General features: G+C 36.6%; 1 protein-coding gene across 1 annotated transcript in view; it reads right to left on the bottom strand.

Annotated features, from left to right (window-relative positions):
• The window catches only part of LOC148946798 (gamma-aminobutyric acid type B receptor subunit 2-like), a 174,906-nt gene that overhangs the window by 127,022 nt on the left and 28,813 nt on the right, over window positions 1-19,071 (bottom strand). The window contains exon 2 of the mRNA XM_089096427.1: window positions 1,953-2,120. Within this exon, the coding sequence (XP_088952553.1) occupies window positions 1,953-2,120 (168 nt within the window). The remainder of the gene's footprint in view (window positions 1-1,952; window positions 2,121-19,071) is intronic.

Genomic DNA, 19,071 nt, shown 5'->3' with positions numbered 1-19,071 from the left:
TGGGGGGGGGGGGTGTCATCCTCGAAGACATAATTTCCGGACCTTTCAATGACGTTGAACACAATAGCTATCTCAAAATTTTGGGTGGATGTGTTTGGAGACTATCAAATTACTGCAATAGCTAGTTAGGTCGAGTCTAGTAGGTTCCTTTATGGGGAAGGGAGGTACCTTGGGCCTCAAAAAAGCAATTAGAGCCCACATTTTTAAACTTATTTAAGAGGTACTGGAAAATTGTCTCTATTTTTAAATAGAAACAATTTAACCCTTTTACTCAAGCATTGTTATGCATACGTTGAGCTTTAGTGTGAATAGTGAGAATACAGGGCATGGTAGCCGCCAAATTATCTTGGGTAGACAAGGATGTGATATTAAGTAAAAAAAAAAAAAAAAAAAAAAACAGGAACAAAAAAAAATTTCAAGGAAAAATTTCTAAACAAATTGGATAATTTTTACCATCCAACATGATTAGCATTGAGGCCCTAAACTGAAAAAAATTCTAAGATATATTCCTTAACTTTTTATACAAAAGGCTTTTCAACTTTTATGGTTTCAACTTTTCAACTTTTGATGTAGCAATACTTTACTGAAAAAAAAATAGTTTAGCCATATATGTCAAACAGTTCGTGGTAATGAAGTGTAAGTAAGGAGTGACCCAGCTCAATAGTAACTGAAACTCTAAAAACGGAATTTTGATACCAATAGATACATCAAAAGAATTGGATTTTTATGCTAATTTCATATATATAAGTTTCATCAGGTTTAGTCTTACCCATCAAAAGCTACGTTAATGTTAAAATTAATATTCGCCTTATTTTTGAAGAAAGGGGAAACACAGCCTCGAAGCCATAGAATTTTAATGAAAATCGCACCATCAGATTCAGCATATCCTAGAACCCTACTGTAGAGATGTCAAGCTCCTATCTGCATAAATGTGGAATTTAGTATTTTTTGCCCGAAGAAAGATCGCGGATGTGTGTTTATCTGTTGTTTTTTTCCCAGAGGAGATCGTATCGACCCAGTGGTCCTAGAATATCGCGAGAAGGCTCATTCGAACGAACGAAAATTTAAAAGTTCTAGTGACCTTTTTAGTGACCAAACAATTTGGAGGGAAACTAAGCCCCCTCCACGCTATTTTTTTGCAAAGTCACCCAATCAAAATTTTGAGATGGCCATTTTGTTCAACATAATCGAAAAGTCTAATAACTATGTCTTTGAGGATGATTTGATCCCCCACAATCCCCAGAGGAAGGGTTGTAAATTGGGAACTTTGCCCATTGTTTAAATATAGTGTTGGTTATTGGGAAGTATACAGACGTTTTCAGGGGCGAGATTTTTTCTGGTTGTGGGAAGAGGGGTTCAGGGGGAGAAGGTTATGTGGGAAGATCTTCCCATGGATGAATTTTCCATGAAGGGGGCACCAAATTTCCCAGCATTATTTAAAAAACGACCAGACATTAAATAAAAAAACAAGTTTTTTCAACTGAAAGTAAGGAGCAACATTTAAACTCAAAACGAACAGAAATTATTACGTATATGAGGGGATTCTTCTCCCCGTCAATACTTTACCCTTTACGCTAAAGTTTTTTTAGTACTTTCGAAAGAGCTATTTATTATAATTAAACCCTTCGCGATTCAGTGGTCATTCTTAAAGAATTGGGAAAAAATTCAAACTTTAGCGTAAAGAGCGAGGTATTGACGAGGAGAAGAACTCCCTCATATACGTAATAATTTCTGTTCGTTTTAAGTTTTAGTGCTGCTCCTTACTTTCAGTTGAAAAGCTTATTTTTTCTATTTAATTTACTGTCAAGAACTATACAAAATTACTTTGTAATTTTCAGCGAAATCTTGTACAGTTGACTATAATGATTAAAACCTTGTTCTAGGTTTTATTAACAAGACTCAGAATACAAAGATATATTCTGTCCAAATAAAGAAAACATAGAATAACATACCAGTGAAAATTTTGGATCTGTTTGATATAAAATACCGACACGGGTCCAGTTGAAGTATTTCAATAGTTGTATTCTTGGCTCATTTAACGCATTTTCACTTGGCACCAGGCGAAAGAAATTAGGGTAGTTTTTCTTTGTAAACATAGGGTGTGTGTCCGCATATGATATCTGAAACAAAAAAAGCTATTAAAGTACAAGCTAACCCAAAATTGTGTTTTATAATCATTTCCCTTTGGAAGGTTTGGAAGGTTTAACCTCCACATTCTCGTAAGCTGTACGTGACATCGACGTGACATTCACCGGCTGATGTACGAAATTCCTTTTTTCTCCTTGGATTTAGTCATCTCTGTCAGTTTTATGCAAGGTTTGATGGTGACAGGTTAGGTTCGGTTAGATTTGTAACCCATATATGAGTTTTATAACCTAACTTTAACTTTTAACATCAAACCTTGCATAAGAATGATAAAGATGACTGGCAAAGCTGACTGAATCCAAGCAGAGAAAAAGGAATTTCAGAATTTAGGATATATGTGTGGGTATATGAGTGTGAATTATTTCACTTAAAATCCATCGTTTAGAAACTGCGCAGGCCCAGAAAAGAGCCAGAAAATTCTCTTAACACAATTAAATAAACGACCTGACAAGAGCAAAAGCAAACTATGTGAGGAACTGCTATCTATTATACAACTGAGCTCAGTGTGCTCTACTTAGATTAAATAAAAAACAAGTTTTTTCATTGAAAGTAAGGAGCAACATTAAAATTTATAATAAATATAAATTATTCCGTTAATGAGGGAGTTATCCTTTCTCCTCAATACTTCGCTCTTCACGCTCAAGTCTTTTAGTACTTTTAAAATATTTTCTTATTTTAATTAAATAAAAAACTATTTTTTTTTACGGAAAGTAAGGAGCCACTTTAAAACTCAAAACAAACAGAAATTATTCTGTGTATGAACGGGTTGCCCCTCTCCTCAATACCTTTCTGTTCACGCTAAATTTTTTAGCACTTTTGAAATAGCTTCCTATTCTTACTAAACGGCCCTAGTGTTTAAGGAGTCGTTCTTAAAAAATTCGTACAAACAGTCAAGTTGCTCCTTACTTTGAGTTGATAAAGCTTGTTTTTATTTAATTTCTGATTGCTTTTTTAAATAATACCAGTAAATTTGGCTCATCATCCCTGAAAAGTTCCTTTCCCTCACGAGAAACTCCTTCGTGGAAAGATTTTCCCAGGTAAAATACACCCATCCCCCGTAAAATACCCTCTGGGTAACTTTTTCCTCACTACCCCCCCCCCCTCCGTAAAATTTCTGTTGGGTGATTCATTCGGAAGATTCTCCTTAACATACTTGCATTTGAGAAAGACATCGTTTATCCGGTCACTCCGGAAATCCCGCTTCCGTGCAATTGTTTTCCCGGGAATCCAAACCCCTCTGAAAATTTCCCCCGGACAGTTTCTCAGGGACATCCTTAAATGCAAAATTGAGCTGTCAAAAAAAATTTATGCAAATAAAAAGAATTTCGTGCAGGAATTCTGTCAAATCCCCCAAGTGTAAAATTTTTCCTGGAAAGTTAACCCCCAAAAATCTCCCTCTCTCCACATAAAAAATTATGGGTTGTGTTATGGGGTGAAACCCACGGGGGTGTGCTGCCCCGTAAAAACACACCCCCGTAGAAACCCCCCCCCCTCCTCACCCACCCAAAATGTCAGAATACTTATCAAAAACAAATACTATACGTAAGAAATAGGCAAATGTTATAAATTAAAGCCCTATCCTCTGGGATTGTGGGGGGTCATGTTATCCTTAAAGGCAAAGCTTTTGAACCTTTAAACTATGCTGAACAAAATGGTTATCTCAAAACTTTGATTGGATTATTTTGCAGGAAAAAAGGGGCGTGGGAGGGGGGCTAGTTGCCATCCAATCTTTTTGGTCACTGACAGTTTAATAGCGCTACCTAAGTAAAGAGCGATGTGGGCGCAATGTATTATCTTTTTTTCTTTCTCAGTTTTAGACCAGGGCATTTCGCATAGAAACAGTTGTCGTAGAAACTTAGAAAGGGGCTTATTCAATTCAAAATTGAAAGGGCTAGTGCCCATGTTAATAGTTAGAAGTGATTGGAGGGCAATCAGCCCCCCTCCAAACCCATCATTTCCCCTAACACACCGAATCAAAATTTTGAAGAAAAAAAACAAAGACCGTGGGTTGTCAGTTTAATATACATATAAGCTACTGATATTTTTTCCATTACACTTTCAAGATTTTTTTATTTATCAAAGTAAAAAAAGTGAGAATATTTGAAATATATTTTGTTTTCACTAAAGTGTAAATTATATTCTGGTCTTCGGAAGGCATGGGGGTTGCCAGCACTACTCATGTTAATTTTTGCTCGTTTCGACTTTGACTCGGTTATTTATTGTAATATCTGCTTGTTTTTTGTTTTATTTATTTATTATTGGGAATTTGTGGTAGTTTTACGCTTGGAAGATTTTTTTACTTTAGTTCTGCTCATTTTTGGTTTAATAGAGCTCTTTACTTTTCTTTAAAAAAATTATTTTGTGGAAAAAGTTTTTTTTAATTAATCACTTAAAAAGGGCACTAAGACTTTTAATTTCCATTTAAATGTGCCCTCTCTCGATGTTTTAGGATCATGGGCTTGATAAGATCAACAAGGAAACAAAAAGAAGTTCTAGTTCCCTTTTTAAGAGTCAAAGTGATTGGAGGGCAGATATCCTACCCCTTCTCCCCACACACCCATATAAACGTTGCATTTTCCCGAAATGCATCTGATTGAAATTTTGATATGGCCCATTGTTGTCGTAGAAACTTTGAAAAGGGATCATTAAATTGTAAATTAAAAGGGCTAGTGTCCCCTTTAATGTTTGAAAGTGATTGAAGAGCAGCTAGCCTCCCCCCCCCCGCCGGGCCCAAAATTTCCCCAAATACCTCGAATCAAAATTTTAGACAGACATTTTGTTCATCGTAGTTGAAAGGTTAGGAAATTATGTCTTTGAGGATGACAGCTACCCCCTCGCAGCCCTCAAGGCAAGGGTTGCAAGTTATGCTCTGGGGGCACATAAAATTTTTATGGAAAGTCTGGTCGTATTAAATTCGGAAGGGGCTCATTGGATTCGAAATGCGTAAGTTCTAGTGCCTTTTTTAAGAGTCAAAGGGATTGGAAGGCAGATAACACCCCCATCCCACATCGTACTTTCCCCAAATGCCTCCAATAGAAATTTTGAATAATTAACAACCTTATTTACAATCTACATAATTAACAAGGCCTTATTATATGATCTTTGGACTTTTTTTGGACCAATGAATATTGGTCCAAAAAAAGTCCAAAGATCATATAATAAGGCCTTGTTAATTATGTAGATTGTAAATAAGGTTGTTAATTATGTCCCAGGGGCGCATAAGGCTTAAACAGAATGGGCGGTCATTGGTACTTTAGAGGAGGCTCATTTGATTGGAAATATACAGTTCTAGTTCCCTTTTAAGAGTCAAAGGTTATGGAGGGAAACTAGCCCTCCCTCCCTGACATCTTCTTTTCCTATTTTCCGGAAACGCATTCGATCGACATTGTGAAATAACCATTTTCTATCAGTAATCCAAAAAGTATAAAACAGTAACTTCAGAATGGACCCAACCTCCCAGAGCCCAAGGGCAAGGGTTGTAAGTTGTGCCCAGGGCTATATAAGGTTTTTACAGAACGGGTGGTCAGATAAATTTTTATCGGATGGGGCTAATTTGATTGGCAGCTGGAAGTCTTAGCACCCTTTTTAAAAGTCAGAAGTGAAAGGAGGGCAATCTACCCCCCCCCCCTTAAGCCTAAAATTACCCAAAATATATCCGTTCAAAATTTGAAGAGGGCTATTTTGTTCCGCATTTTGAAAGGTCCAGTAATTATGCTTTTGAGGATTTCAACCTACCAACAGTCCTCAGGGCAGGGGCTGTAAGTTAGGCAATTCGTTTATTGTTTACATGTAGTATATGCTATTGAAAAATGAATGCATGTTTGGACCTTAATTTCCAAGGAGACGAAGGAGACTTCAGGTGAGCCTCTCAGAGAATGTTGAGGAGAAGTTTGAACTAAATAAAAAAAAGTTATGTGTATATGAGTTGTATAAGGTCCGTTATTTAGGAATGACTGAGTTTATTAATTTGGTACTTTCAGGAAATGATAAGGGAGATTATCAAAAAGGCAATATTTGAATGCTACCAATGCTACTAAAACTAGGACTACTATTACTACTATTATACTCTATTTATAATATTGAGGGGAAATTAAAACCAAATCAAAAGACGCTATAAGTCAAAGTTACGGCAAGCTGAAAGCTATCAGTGGGATGAATTTACAGCCAAATTGAAACTCAGTTCGACCAAATTCTTTGCGATCAAATATTTTCCTGTAGGCCTTTCTCATATTGGATTTGATCTTACAGATTTATGGTATAGGAAAATCTGAACCACTGAACCACTTGAAAAAGAAGAGAAATTTCCGAAATAGTGACAGACTGTTCCTGAATTCAGCATCTACCAAAGACTGCATTAGAAAAGCAGGAGAGAAGGCCATGCCTAAGTTCTGAGAAGTATGTAGAGGTACAAACGCTCTCCCCAACGAATGATGTTTGCAAGAATAATTCACTTCTAGCATACTACCTAGTACAAGCTTAAAAAATGTTGAGCGTTGACTGGATCCCTTGGATTTTGGCTGGATTGCGCGGCAGGGAGAATTACTACCTGTGTGTTCAGATAGATCACTGGCACTGCCTTCCCTTCACCAAGTGGGTTAGTGTCATTACAAGAGTGAGTGTTCGTCACCCCGATGTTGTTTTAAAAAAGGAATGGCTTAAAATTTACCTCGATTGTGAGAATTTCTAAATGTTCTAAATGAGAAATAATTGGTTCTAGAAGCCTTGATGATAATTGTAGCAAAAAAGAAGACTAAATGCTTATATAACTTTCCTAGCTTTTGAAACCAAGTTTAACGTACGTCTGCAGGCCCTGCCTCTATTTCAACTTCATTCCAGTCCAAGCAAATAGTTAGTTTAATGTTCATCAATAAAATAGTGTACAAATGACAAATCACATTTCCAGGTATTTACTCAATAAAGATTTTTTTCTAAGCCTTAAGTTCAATCTCAAATGCCTTTTATTTGTAAAAGATACAGATTGGTGGACTTTAAAAATTTTAGAAACTTAAGAAAAATCAGGAATTCAATTTTTAATGAAAAAGACTAACATATGCAAGTATGCAGTTTTTAGCTGTAGCAGACACCACAAAAAAAAGAAAAAGGGAAATGAGGTAAGAATCAGCAAAAAAGATAAAAATACGTTGCACAAAACACCTTTAGAAGGTGTAACTGTCGTTAGGAATCAACGGATTATCAATGTTTTAAACTTTAGGGAGGAACGGTGTTGTCAAATTTAACTAACAGTGTTATCAAATTATTTATTTTCCATTGCTCAACATAACATCACTGACAAAATTTAATGCTGCCCCAAAAGCTTTATAATATTCAAACAACAAAAAGAAAAATTTTAGAAAATCGCGGTTTTGAGATATGAATAGACCAAAGCGTTTTAATAACAACTGCTGAAACCAATGACAATTGGGATGGGATAAAAAAGTATTTTTCACAAAGAATCAAAAATAGAAGATCCTAATCAGGTGCATTTACTTTAAAGAGTAGAATTTTCAGTTCAAATGTTAGAAAGCAATTGGTAAATAAAACAAACAAAATTACTCATTTACTACATTTGTCTCATCTTTCATTAATGCTTTGACTAAAGCACTGTAAGACTTACCATGAAGAGCGGGGATTAAGGAAGTGACACCTCTCCCCTTATATACAGAATAAATCCTTTTCGTTTGAAGTTTCAGTATCACTGTTGAGTTTCATTTAAGAAAAAAATTATTCTTTTTTTGTTTAGTTACAACAAGGGCCGTCTTAAGGTCAACTGGAAAGACCTTAAGCATCATCATTATATCAAAAAGTAAATATCTTTATTCGGCCCCAGTTTATAATAAAATTCAAATCTGATCCTTACAAGCAGCCCTAAGCTTTCCAATTTTCTTCTTTTCTTTCTCGAAGTGCTCATTATTTGCAGCAAGGGCCGTCTTAAGGTCAACTGGAAGGACCTTAAGCATCATCATCATATCAAAAATTAAATATCTTTATTCGGCCCCAGTTTATAATAAAATTCAAATCTGATCCTTACAAGCAGCCCTAAGCTTTCCAATTTTCTTCTTTTCCTTCTCGAAGTGCTCATTATTTGCAATTCTAACTAAATTTTATATGTAGCTACAATCTAAAAACTACAATGTCAAGTATAAAGCGCAAGAACGTTTTTTTTAGCTTTAAAGCGATTTACATATCTCATCATTATTCAGAAAACATATTTAAGAAAAATCATCCCTATCTAACACTAGATTCTACTTAAGATCACAAAGGAAATACATGCTTCTCATGGCTACTTAAAGGGGGATTTTTTTTTTTTTAATGTGTACAGTATCGAAATTTATCGGCTTATCCAAACGTGCTAGGTTTCAAAGGAGATTAGTTCTGCTTTTAACCCTTTGGGTCACGATCTTAGGGCTTTCCTTGGTGAATGTAAATAAAAAAAAATGTTTTTTCAACTGAAAATAAGGAGCAGAATTAGAATTTGAAACGAAGAGAATGGATCCCACATATGTGTGGGCCTGTCCCCTTCTCAATCCCCCACTCTTTACACTAGAGTCTTAAGGGTCTTTAAAAATAGTTCTCGTTTAAATTCAACGGACCTTATATTTCGGGTGTCGTTCTTAATCAATTGTGACAAGAACTTGAAATTTGGCGTAAAGAGCGAGGTATTGAAAAAAGGCATCCCTCCTCACATACGGAATAATTTTCCTTATTTAATTTCTGACCGTTTTCAAATCATGCAGGGGAATCCCTCTCTCCCATCTTGCCAAATTCTCCCCGAGAAATTTTCTCCCAATCTGAAATTTCTCATTGTGGAAAATACCTCCCCCAAGACAGAGCAGCCCCCCCCCCTCTAAACAAAACAAAAAATATCTGTATATAACCGAGTAACAAATATTTACAAAATGTACAATTTTGTTTACAAATGTACAATCTTCCAACAAAATTTACGAAAAGTACAACCTTGCAACAAAATTTACAAAATTTAAAAACTTTATTTACAAAATGCATAACTAAGAACAAGATATTTTTGCGCAAGAAATTGACGAAGTAATATTTATATGCTTCACTTCTAAACGTTTAAAAAGAACTTACAAGTTACAAAATAAAAAAAGACAAAAATTTGCAAATTGAAAACCAGAGGCAGAGCTCTAGCGCTGCCTAAGTAAAGAGCCATATGCCTCCCATATATTATTTTTTTTTTCTTCAACCACCCCGTGTGGAAGGCGTGGTCGTGAAAAAGATTAGAGCGCGCTCGTTCAATTAGAAAATGAAAGTTTTAGTGTCCTTCTAAGGGCGAAAAGTGATTGGAGGGCACTCGTCCAACTGGCCACCGTAGACCCTAAAATATGGGATCAAAATTCTGATATATCAATTTTGTCCAAAATGGTCAAAAGTGTCCAATAAATTTGTCTCATGTGATGACCTTAACATCAGCTTTTGACACCAATTACGCAGGCTGGAGGTCTTGGGGGCCATCCTCTCCAATCTTAAATGTTCTTGAATCACTGGGTACTTCTTATGCACATTATCAATTAATTTTTTTGTTATTATTATGCCTCCCCCCCCCCCAAAAAAAACTGTTTCTAAATAAACAGCTAAGAAAAAAATTATTAGGAAGCGGCAATAATAATGTATTGCCCCTTCCTATTACACGAGCCATGAATTGTACAAATTGTCAATTTACAGATAGGTTTAATCATTGGCAACGCTATAGTGTTGCCTATAGTAAAGGCCGTACGGCTCCAATGTTTTATTATTTATTTATTTATTTATTATTATTTTTTCCCAGAGGCACTTCGTGTGGAAGGGGTCGTCGCATTAACTTCGGAGAGGGCTCATTCGATTGGGAATCGGGAGTTCTAGGGCCCTTTTTAAGAGCCAAAAACGATCTGAGGGCAAATAGGCCCTCCCCCACCTTTTTTTCCCAAATACATCCGATAAAAATTTTGAGATACTTATTTTCTTAAAAATAGTTCAAAGACCATAAAACCAAAACTTCAGTGTCGACACAACCCCCCAGAGCCCGGGGCAGAGGTTGTAACTTATGCCCTGGGGGCAAATACGGTTAATAAAGAAGGGATCCTTGTGCAAAGTTCGGAGAGGGCTCATTTGATTGGAAATTAAAATTTCTAGTTCACTTTTTAAGAGTCAAAAGAGATCGGAGGGCAACTACCCCCACCCCCATTCCCCCCACACGCCCTCTTTTCTCCAAATGCGTCAGACAAAATTTTGAAATAGACATTTTCTTAAAATAGTTCAAAGGTCAGAAAACAAAACTCCGATGACGAAACAACTGCCCAGGGCCCTGGGACAGGCGCTGTAAGTTATGCCCTGGCATATAAGGTTCTTATGGAAGGAATGCTCGTAATAAACTTCAGAGATGGATCATTTGGTTGGAAATTGAAAGTTAAATTTCGCTTTTTAAGAGTCAAAAGTCATCGAAGGGCAGCTATTACCCCTACCCTCCCACACTCTTTTCTCCCAAATATATCAGATAAAAATTTTGAGGAAGCCGTTTTGTTAAAAGAAATTCAGAGATCATATAACAAAAACTCTGGGGCCGACATAACTCCGCAGGACCTAGGGGTGGGCGTCGCATGTTATACCCTGGGGGCAACTATGGTTCTTATAGAAGGGATGCTCGTATAAATTTCAGAAAGGGCTCATTTGATTGGAAATTAAAAGTTCTAGTTCAGTATTTAAGCTTCAAAAGATATGGGAGGGCAACTAACCCCCCCCCCTCCCATGCCCTCTTTTCCCCAAATTCATTAGATAAAAATTTTGAGATAGAAATTTTGTTAAAAATAATTCAAATATCATATTAAAAAAACGCCAGGATTGACATAACCTCCCAGCGCCTAGGGCTAAGCGTTGTAAATTATGTCCTGGGGTCAAATATGGTCCGTATAGAAGGGATGCTCGTATAAAGTTCAGAGAGGGCTTATTTGATTGGAAATTAAAAGTTCTAGTTCACTTTTTAAAAGTGAAAAGAGATCAGAGGGCATCTATCCCACCCCCATTCCTCCCACACGCCATATTTTCCCCGAATGTATCAGATAAAAATGAAACCCAAAACGAAGAGATAAAAATGAAACCCAAAATGTATTTATACTAGTATCTATTGTATGTCTGTTTGCATTGATTGTTTATTTAATTTCTGTTTGTTTTGGGTTTCATTTATACTTCAATACCAAAATATTTTTCTCCGTTTCAAGCTTTATTTGCATATTCAATTTAAGCATTACTCGCTTTAAGATTTATTGATTCATTTATATTATTATTTGTATGTTTTTCTGCTATGATTGTTTATTTAATTTCTGTTTGTTTTGGGTTTCATTTATTTTTTAATAGTAATTTCTGGCCATTTTGAGTTTGAATTTTAACAGGTATTTGTATATGCTGATCTTAAGTTTAAAATGGCCTTTGCTTTTCTTTGAAAAACTTCTTTTTCGGAATTATTTTTTTAAATTAATAATGAATAAAGGTCCCAAAGGATGTATATTTTGATTGTCAGATCGGCTCAAAACTTTCATAGATCGTACCATGGCACAATAGAGACAAACATTTGATGTTGAGGAGGAGGGTGTCAGGGACCTATAAAGGTATTACAACATATTATCTTCGGTCAGTTTTAAATTTACAGCCACAATTCCTTATGCGAAGAGGAACCTAATGTACAAAAAGAACTGTTTGTAGGCATGTCACTCCCATATATGGGGCTCGGATAAGGGTTGCAAACGGTGTTGTACGATTCGTTTCAACTTATGTCCTTAAATCGTTGGTATAAGTGGACCTAAATACAGGAAAAAATTGGGGGATAAATATCAGTTCAACCAGAAATGGCACCCGACGAAAGTTCAATAAACTGCTTTATTCTGAGCGGGTTGAAACTCAAAACTATAATTCCCAGGGCAAAAGGGACCCTTATATGGAAAAAATTAGTTTAGGGACAAGGAACCCACGAAACCTGAGCCCTAAAATGGGTCAATTTTTGTCCGATTCGATTGAAACTTATAACCTTAAGTTTTTTTGTTCTGATTGGCTTGCAACTTTCAAGAGTCTTCATTTTGGCTAAGGGGGGCAAACAGTTTTTGTGATGAAAAAAGATATTAGGGGGCCTGAAAACAGGCCGAAAACCTTTGAACCCCGACTAGTTTGAAACTTGTAGCCGTAAATGCCTGGTTCAGTCAGAGCCTAAAATAAAGAAATCAGCTTAAGGGTTCAGCCCCACCGAAAAAGGGGCTCTAAAAGGACCAGAAGCTTTCTTCTTGTTGGCATAAAACTTATATCCTCATTGTCTTGATTTAAGAGGGTCTGAATGCACAAGCAATGAAGAGAAAAAAAAATCCCAACAGAAAGGACGAACAATTTTTTTTTCTGAATAGATTGAAATTTAAAAACATAAATCCCTGATTCAAGTGGACTCTAACACAACAGAGGAGCTTCCTTTGGAAACGTGGTTCGCCCTCTGAAAATTGCACGCAAAAAAGGGTCAAAAACTTTATTCCGATTGGCTTGAAGTTTTGAAGGAGTTTTGGAAAGATTAATACGACGACACACTTATGGGGGAACTGTTGGGGTCTGGAAATGGGTCAAAAACCATTTGTCCCTCATAGATTTGAAACTTATAGTCACAAGTCCATGGGCCAAGGGGAGACCTAATTTAAAATTTTTATCAAATGGGACCCGAAAGAGGGCTAAAAATGTTTTTTCCAAACGCAAGTTTGGAAAAAACAATGAGATTTAGATTTACAAGCAGACAAAACCAGCAGAATGACTTCAGGCTTGTTGTATGGCGAATGAAGCCCTTGTTGTATAGTTCCATAAAAAATAAGTTATGCTGATTGATGATTAAGGAAACTAGGCGCATTATTTTTCTGATTCGCTCATTTACTCTACCACCCGATATAGCACCAGGGTTGCCACCCCTAGATTTTTCACTATTTCTAGTGATTTTTATGTTGCCTGGTAATTTTCTTCTAGCTAGTGATTTATAGTGATTTTTGCTCTAAAACTAGTTATTTTTCCTAAATCTAGTGATTTTTCACTATATAGCGTATATTCATGATTCAATCGAATAAATCATACAAGAAGCTAACTAATAAAAAAAACGCAAAATAGTGACTCACTACAGTTCCTAATATGTTCCAGATTAGCATTTATGTAAATATACCGCCTTTGAAACCTCGATTTTCCACCATATGTCTATATAAGATATAAACCTCAGAGCGTTATCATCATAGGCAGCGCAATGTCTTTGCCTAAGAAAGAATGATTCGACACTTCGTATCGAAGGAGTTGTCGTAGAAACTTTGAAAAGGGCTCATTCGATTGGAAATTGGAAGGGCTTGTGCCTGTTTTAGTAGTCAAAAGTCATTTGAGCGCAACTAACACCCCTCCGACGCCCACAATTTCCCCAAGCACATCCAATCAAAATTTTGAGATAACCATTTTGTTCAAAGTAGTTGAAAGGTCTGGAAGCTATGTCTTTGAGGATGACAACCCCCCCCCCCGAGCCCTTAGAACAAGAGTTGTATGTTATGTCCTGGGGGCATATGAGGTTTTTTATAGAAAGCGTTGTCGTAGAAACTTCAAAAAGGGCTCACTCGATTGGAAATTAAAAGAGATAGTGCCCTTTTTAATATTCGAAAGTGATTGAAAGGCAACAAACCCCCTTTCGCGATCACCATTTTTCCAAACACATCCAATCAAAATTTTGAGATAGCCATTTTGTTGAATGTAGTTGAAAGTTCTAAAAATTAGGTGTTTGGGGATGACAACCCCTCCACAGCCCTTAAGACAAGGGTTGTAAGCTATGCCGCGGTGGCATATAAGGTTCTTATAGAAAGTGTTGTCGTAGAAACTTTAAGAAGGGCTCATTCGATTGGAAGTTCAAAGGGCTAATGCTCTTTTTAATAGTCGAAAGTGATTGGAGGGAAACTAACCCACGTCTGGAGCCCACCATTTCACCAAACATGTCCAATCAAATTTTAAGATGGTCATTTTGTTCAACGTAGTTGAAAGATCTGGAAATTAGGTCTTTGAGGATGACAACCCCCTCACAGAATTCAGGGCAAGTGTTTTAAGTTATGTCCTGGGGTCATATAAGGTGTTTATAGAAATCATTGTCGTAGAAACTTCAAAAAGGCCTCATTCGATTGAAAGTTGAAATGACTATTGCCCTTTTTAATAGTCGAAAGTGATTGGTAGGCAACTAACCCCCATCTCATGCCCACCATTTCCCCAAACACGTCCAATCAAAATTTTTAGCTAGGCTTTTTGTTCAACGTAGTTGATAGGTCTGAAAATTATATCTTTAAAAAGGACACTTCCCCCAATGCCCTCAGGCAAGGGTTGTAAGTTATGCCCTGGGGGCATATAAGGTTTTTATAGAAAGTGTTGTCGTAGAAACTTTAAAAAGGGCTCATTTGATTGTAAATTGAAAGGAATAGTTCCTTTTCCAATAGTCGAAAGTGATTAGAGGGCAATTAACCCCCCTCTCACGTCTACCATTTCTCTAAACACATCCAATCAAAATTTTGAGATACACTTTTTTATCAATGTAGTTGAAAGTTCTGGAAATTAGGTCTTTGAGGATGATAGCCCCCCACACCCCTCAGGGCAAGGGTTGTAAGTTATGACCTTGGGTCATATAAGGTTTTATAGAAATCTTTGCGTAGAAACTTCAAGAACATCTCATTCGATTGGAAATTGAAAGGGCTAGTGCCCTTTTTAATAGTCAAAAGTTATTGTAGGGCAAATAAACCCCTCTCACGCCCACCATATCCCCAAACACATCCAATCAAAATTTTGTGATAGCTATTTTGTTCAACGTAATTGAAATTTCTGGAAATTAGATCTTCAAGGATGACAGCCCCCCCAACCCTCAGGGCAAGGGTTGTAAGTTATGCCCTGGGGATGTATAAGGTTTGTAGTGAAGGCGTTGTCGTAGTAACTTCAAAAAAGAATCATTTGATTTGAAATTGAAAGAGCTAGCTTCCTTTTGAATATTCGAAAGTGATTGAAGGGCAACAGTAGAAGGGGGGTTCTACTCCCACGGGGCACCCCTGCTGCCACCTACAACTTTTTTGCACCCCAAATATGGGCATAGAGTCCCTAGAGAGAACACGTGGTTAATGGGGTCAATGATCTTTTTCTCCAGGTGTGTTTTTGGCACGCTCGAGGCGAATGTTATGATCCAGAAATAGTATTTGTTGTTGTTTCCGTGGCAAATGTCAAGGTCAATGTTGTTGTTGTTGTTTGTCAAGTGCACGCTCTCAGCGAATGTTATGATCCAGAAATAGTATTTGTTGTTGTTGCTCGAGGCGAATGTTATGATCCAGAAATAGTATTTGTTGTTATTGCTCGAGCCAAATACTATGAGTTTCCCGGAAACAGTTAGATCACGTGTTTCCTTCTCAGCAAATCAACGAGTCGGTTACATCCCCCTTCTCAACCAATCAGAGGGCTTGTTACATATGGTTTTCCCCGTTACATAACAATTCGCCCTTGAGATTTCGTATATAACGGACATGCAATGTGATTAAATTATCAGAAAGTATTTTGACATAGTTGATACAACAATGGATAAATTTAACTCTTTAGAAGCATTGGCAGCCGCAATTAGCAATGTAAGTGCATTTTTATTTTCAAACGAATTTTCCTTGGACATCCTCCAGTATATTCAGCTAAAACGTAAATATATTCCTTTACCCCCAAACCCCCCCCCAAACCATACAAACATCATTATAATCAATGGAAAACATAAAATATATTCTTTTTACCCTAACCCCCCCCTCACTGTTTTACAACAAAATTCTCGCGAAAAGAAATAATTATCCTTTCGTTAAATTCCTTCCTTCTATATTTCCAGCTAAAGCGATCACTGACTTCTGTCAATTTTTAATGAAAATGCCGCTCTGTTTTGACACAAGACTCCAATGTGAGGCCTATAATTAGCTATCACCCTTTCCGGTTTACAAACGCGGCAGCCAAAGTCAAAAGGAACTGTTTCTCCGTCAAAATTAAATACATAAAATATATTCTTTTACCCTCAAAACCTAACCCCCCCTCACTGTTTTACAACAAAATTCTCGCAAAAATAAGTAATTATCATTTTGCTAAATCTAGTAAATTTTACGTGTTCTATATCCGAGCTAAAAGCGACCATTGACTTCCGTCACTGTTGTTATTAACCCGCTCTGGTTTTGACATAATGCTCTACGCGAGGTTAAAATTAGCTGTCACCCTTTTCCGGTGTGTTCACGCTATTGGTCTAGCCAAAGGGTTTTGTTTTGGCTGTCAAATTAAAACAGTTTTAAGCAAAAAGAGATTGCTGTATATTAAGCTTGTAGATTCCTAACCTTGTATTTGTCGGAGAACCGGTGAAAGATATTATTTTCAAATTAAGTTTAAAAAAATATTTAGAACATTCGTTTAAATGGTGGAGTTGGCAATACTTAGCTTATAAAAGATTAGTTTTAGTTACATTATGGAAAGAGGCATGGCAAAGAATACAATTCTACATCACAAAGTAAAAAATTAAAACAAAATATTTCTTAGAATTAAAAGTAAGGGCCTTGTATTTGTCGGAGAGCCGGTGAAAGAGATTATTTTCAAATTAAGTTTAACAATATATTTAGAACATTATGTGAAAGGGGGGGGGCAATACATTGCTTCTAAAATCTTCGTTGTAAGTAAATTATGTAAAGGGGGAGGGCAATGCCCTCAATTCTACCGCCAACAGTGTAAAATTAAAACAAACTATTTCTTCGCATTAAAAGTATGGGCCTTGTATTTGTCGGAGAACCGGTCAAATATATTTTATTATTATTTATTTTAAAAATATAAACAGCCATTTAGTTGACAGGTCTGAGGGCGAACTACATTTAATCTAAAATATTTGTTGTAATTAAATTATGTAAAGAGGGAGGGAAATGCATTCAATTATACCGCCATCAGTGTAAAATGAAAACGAACTATTTCTTCGCATTAAAAGTAAGGGGGGATTTGGTGTGTAGACATGTACACCAATTGACAAGAAAAATAATTTTTAAATATATGTGATGCGTCTCTAGACATTTTTTTAATTTTTTCAAGCTTTCAATAAAGTTTCTTTTATATTCCCGGATGTGAATCCAGGTTTTTTGTTGGGTGAGGGGGTTAGCACTTTTAATAGTGACAAAATAGAAAAGATAATTGTTTTTTACATTAATTGCTTCTTCGTCATTTAGTGATTTTAGCTATAACATTTGAATAAAAGGTAGTAAGATATGCCTTTCGCTTGAATAAATCGCAAGATTAACTCAATGAGAGGATAGACTTAGGGTGGGTTAATTTTCCTAAATTTAGGGGGGAGAGAATATGGGTTTTTTGCTTTACTAAAATGAGATAAATACTTTTCTAAACAAAATTATGGTTAATAACTTTCTTTTTAAAAAAGGGGCAAATTATTTTGAAACTAATTTTTTCTCTTCTTTTTAAGGCAAATAGCGAAGAATACTCCTCGCCGCCACCCGCTAAGAAAGCGAGGGCCAATAATGCGCCCCCTGCCATGCAATATGATCGCTGGCCAAAACCCTCTAGCTCCACGCTACTTGACCCAATGCAACCTGGTCGAAAAATAAAGAGCGAGTGGGCGAATAGCTATAATGCCGAAGCCTCATCTATGCAAGCCCAAGACATTGCTGTCCCGGCTGCACAAGTCACAGCTCCTGTACAAGAAATTAACGTCACCGCCCACTCCACCATCATACACACGTTACGTGGACCTTCGGGCACCCAAGCCCAGACAGATTATGAAAATGTAAGCATTTTTTCCTACCTATCTATTTCTTCCAATGTTTTTTTCTTTTTCAATCCCAATATAAACTTATCTCTGCGAGATATTAACCCCTATTACATATCTAAATGTAATTTTTTACAATGAAACCACTCTTTTCTAATCTTTGCTATCGCTTCGATATCTCATAAGCGAATATTCTTAGCTAATTTTCTAGTTTACTGCTAATGCTCACCATTTAAAACTCAAAATGCTATTTTCCACAGTTGAATATTATAGTTTTAAGAGAAGGACAGAGATTATCCCATTTATCTATTGCACATATGGACTGTCTAATTTACGTAATATTTTTAACAGCTTTCAATCTTACAACTTGCCAAGATTTTAGGTGGGGGAAATATTGACAATATGAGTTAACGGTTTCCCATTTAATTGTATTTTCCTCGTTTGAACAGTCTTGGAACAGAACATACGCGGCTTACAATAATTAAACTAATGAGTTCACAACCTGTAGGGACTTAGAGAGAGAGAAACAACTTATGGTCTAACAATATTTTCTTTTGGACATTATGTAAACGGCTGGGAGCCGCCGCGGCAGTCGAGAAGCGCCGGTGGGCCCTGGAAGCGCTGGGCGAAGCGCCGCGGGAAGCACCGGGAAGCGCCGCGATGGCCGGCTCGGAGGGGGAGCGTTAAATATTGGAAATTGGGGGTGGAGTTGTTTGAACAAAATCAGATTTTGTTCTATGTAAAGTGTTTTAGATTTTCGTTAAGCAGAATATCGATAGAGTAAACCAATTGTTATTAAGCAATAATCCAAATTTTAACAATAGGGATGATTTGAACACTTTGAAAATAAGTTATTTTTCATTTATAGGTTGGACGACCTTTGGTCAAATATTCATCATCGTCTTCATCAGCTGGTGAAGGAGAGGAGGCACACGTGGAGTCCCCCAACAATTTAACATGGGACGATAGCATTTTACATGACAATGAAATACCTGATAATATTGATGAGTTTATAAACGAAATTCTTTTTAATGTAGATAATAGCACAGTTGAGCTGGTAGACTTGAGCCAAAATACACTACAGCTTTTGGAGGATTTTACAAACGAATTAACTGGGAACCCTTCTCCTCCTCCTCCTCCAGCCT

The sequence above is a fragment of the Artemia sp. Qi Xiang Cuo genome, chromosome 11 (genome assembly GCF_049724085.1).
Source record: "Artemia sp. Qi Xiang Cuo chromosome 11, ASM4972408v1, whole genome shotgun sequence".
Lineage (NCBI taxonomy): Eukaryota > Metazoa > Arthropoda > Branchiopoda > Anostraca > Artemiidae > Artemia > Artemia sp. Qi Xiang Cuo.
The sequence above is the reverse complement of the archived record's forward strand: the minus strand, read 5'-3'. Positions and strand labels throughout refer to the sequence as shown.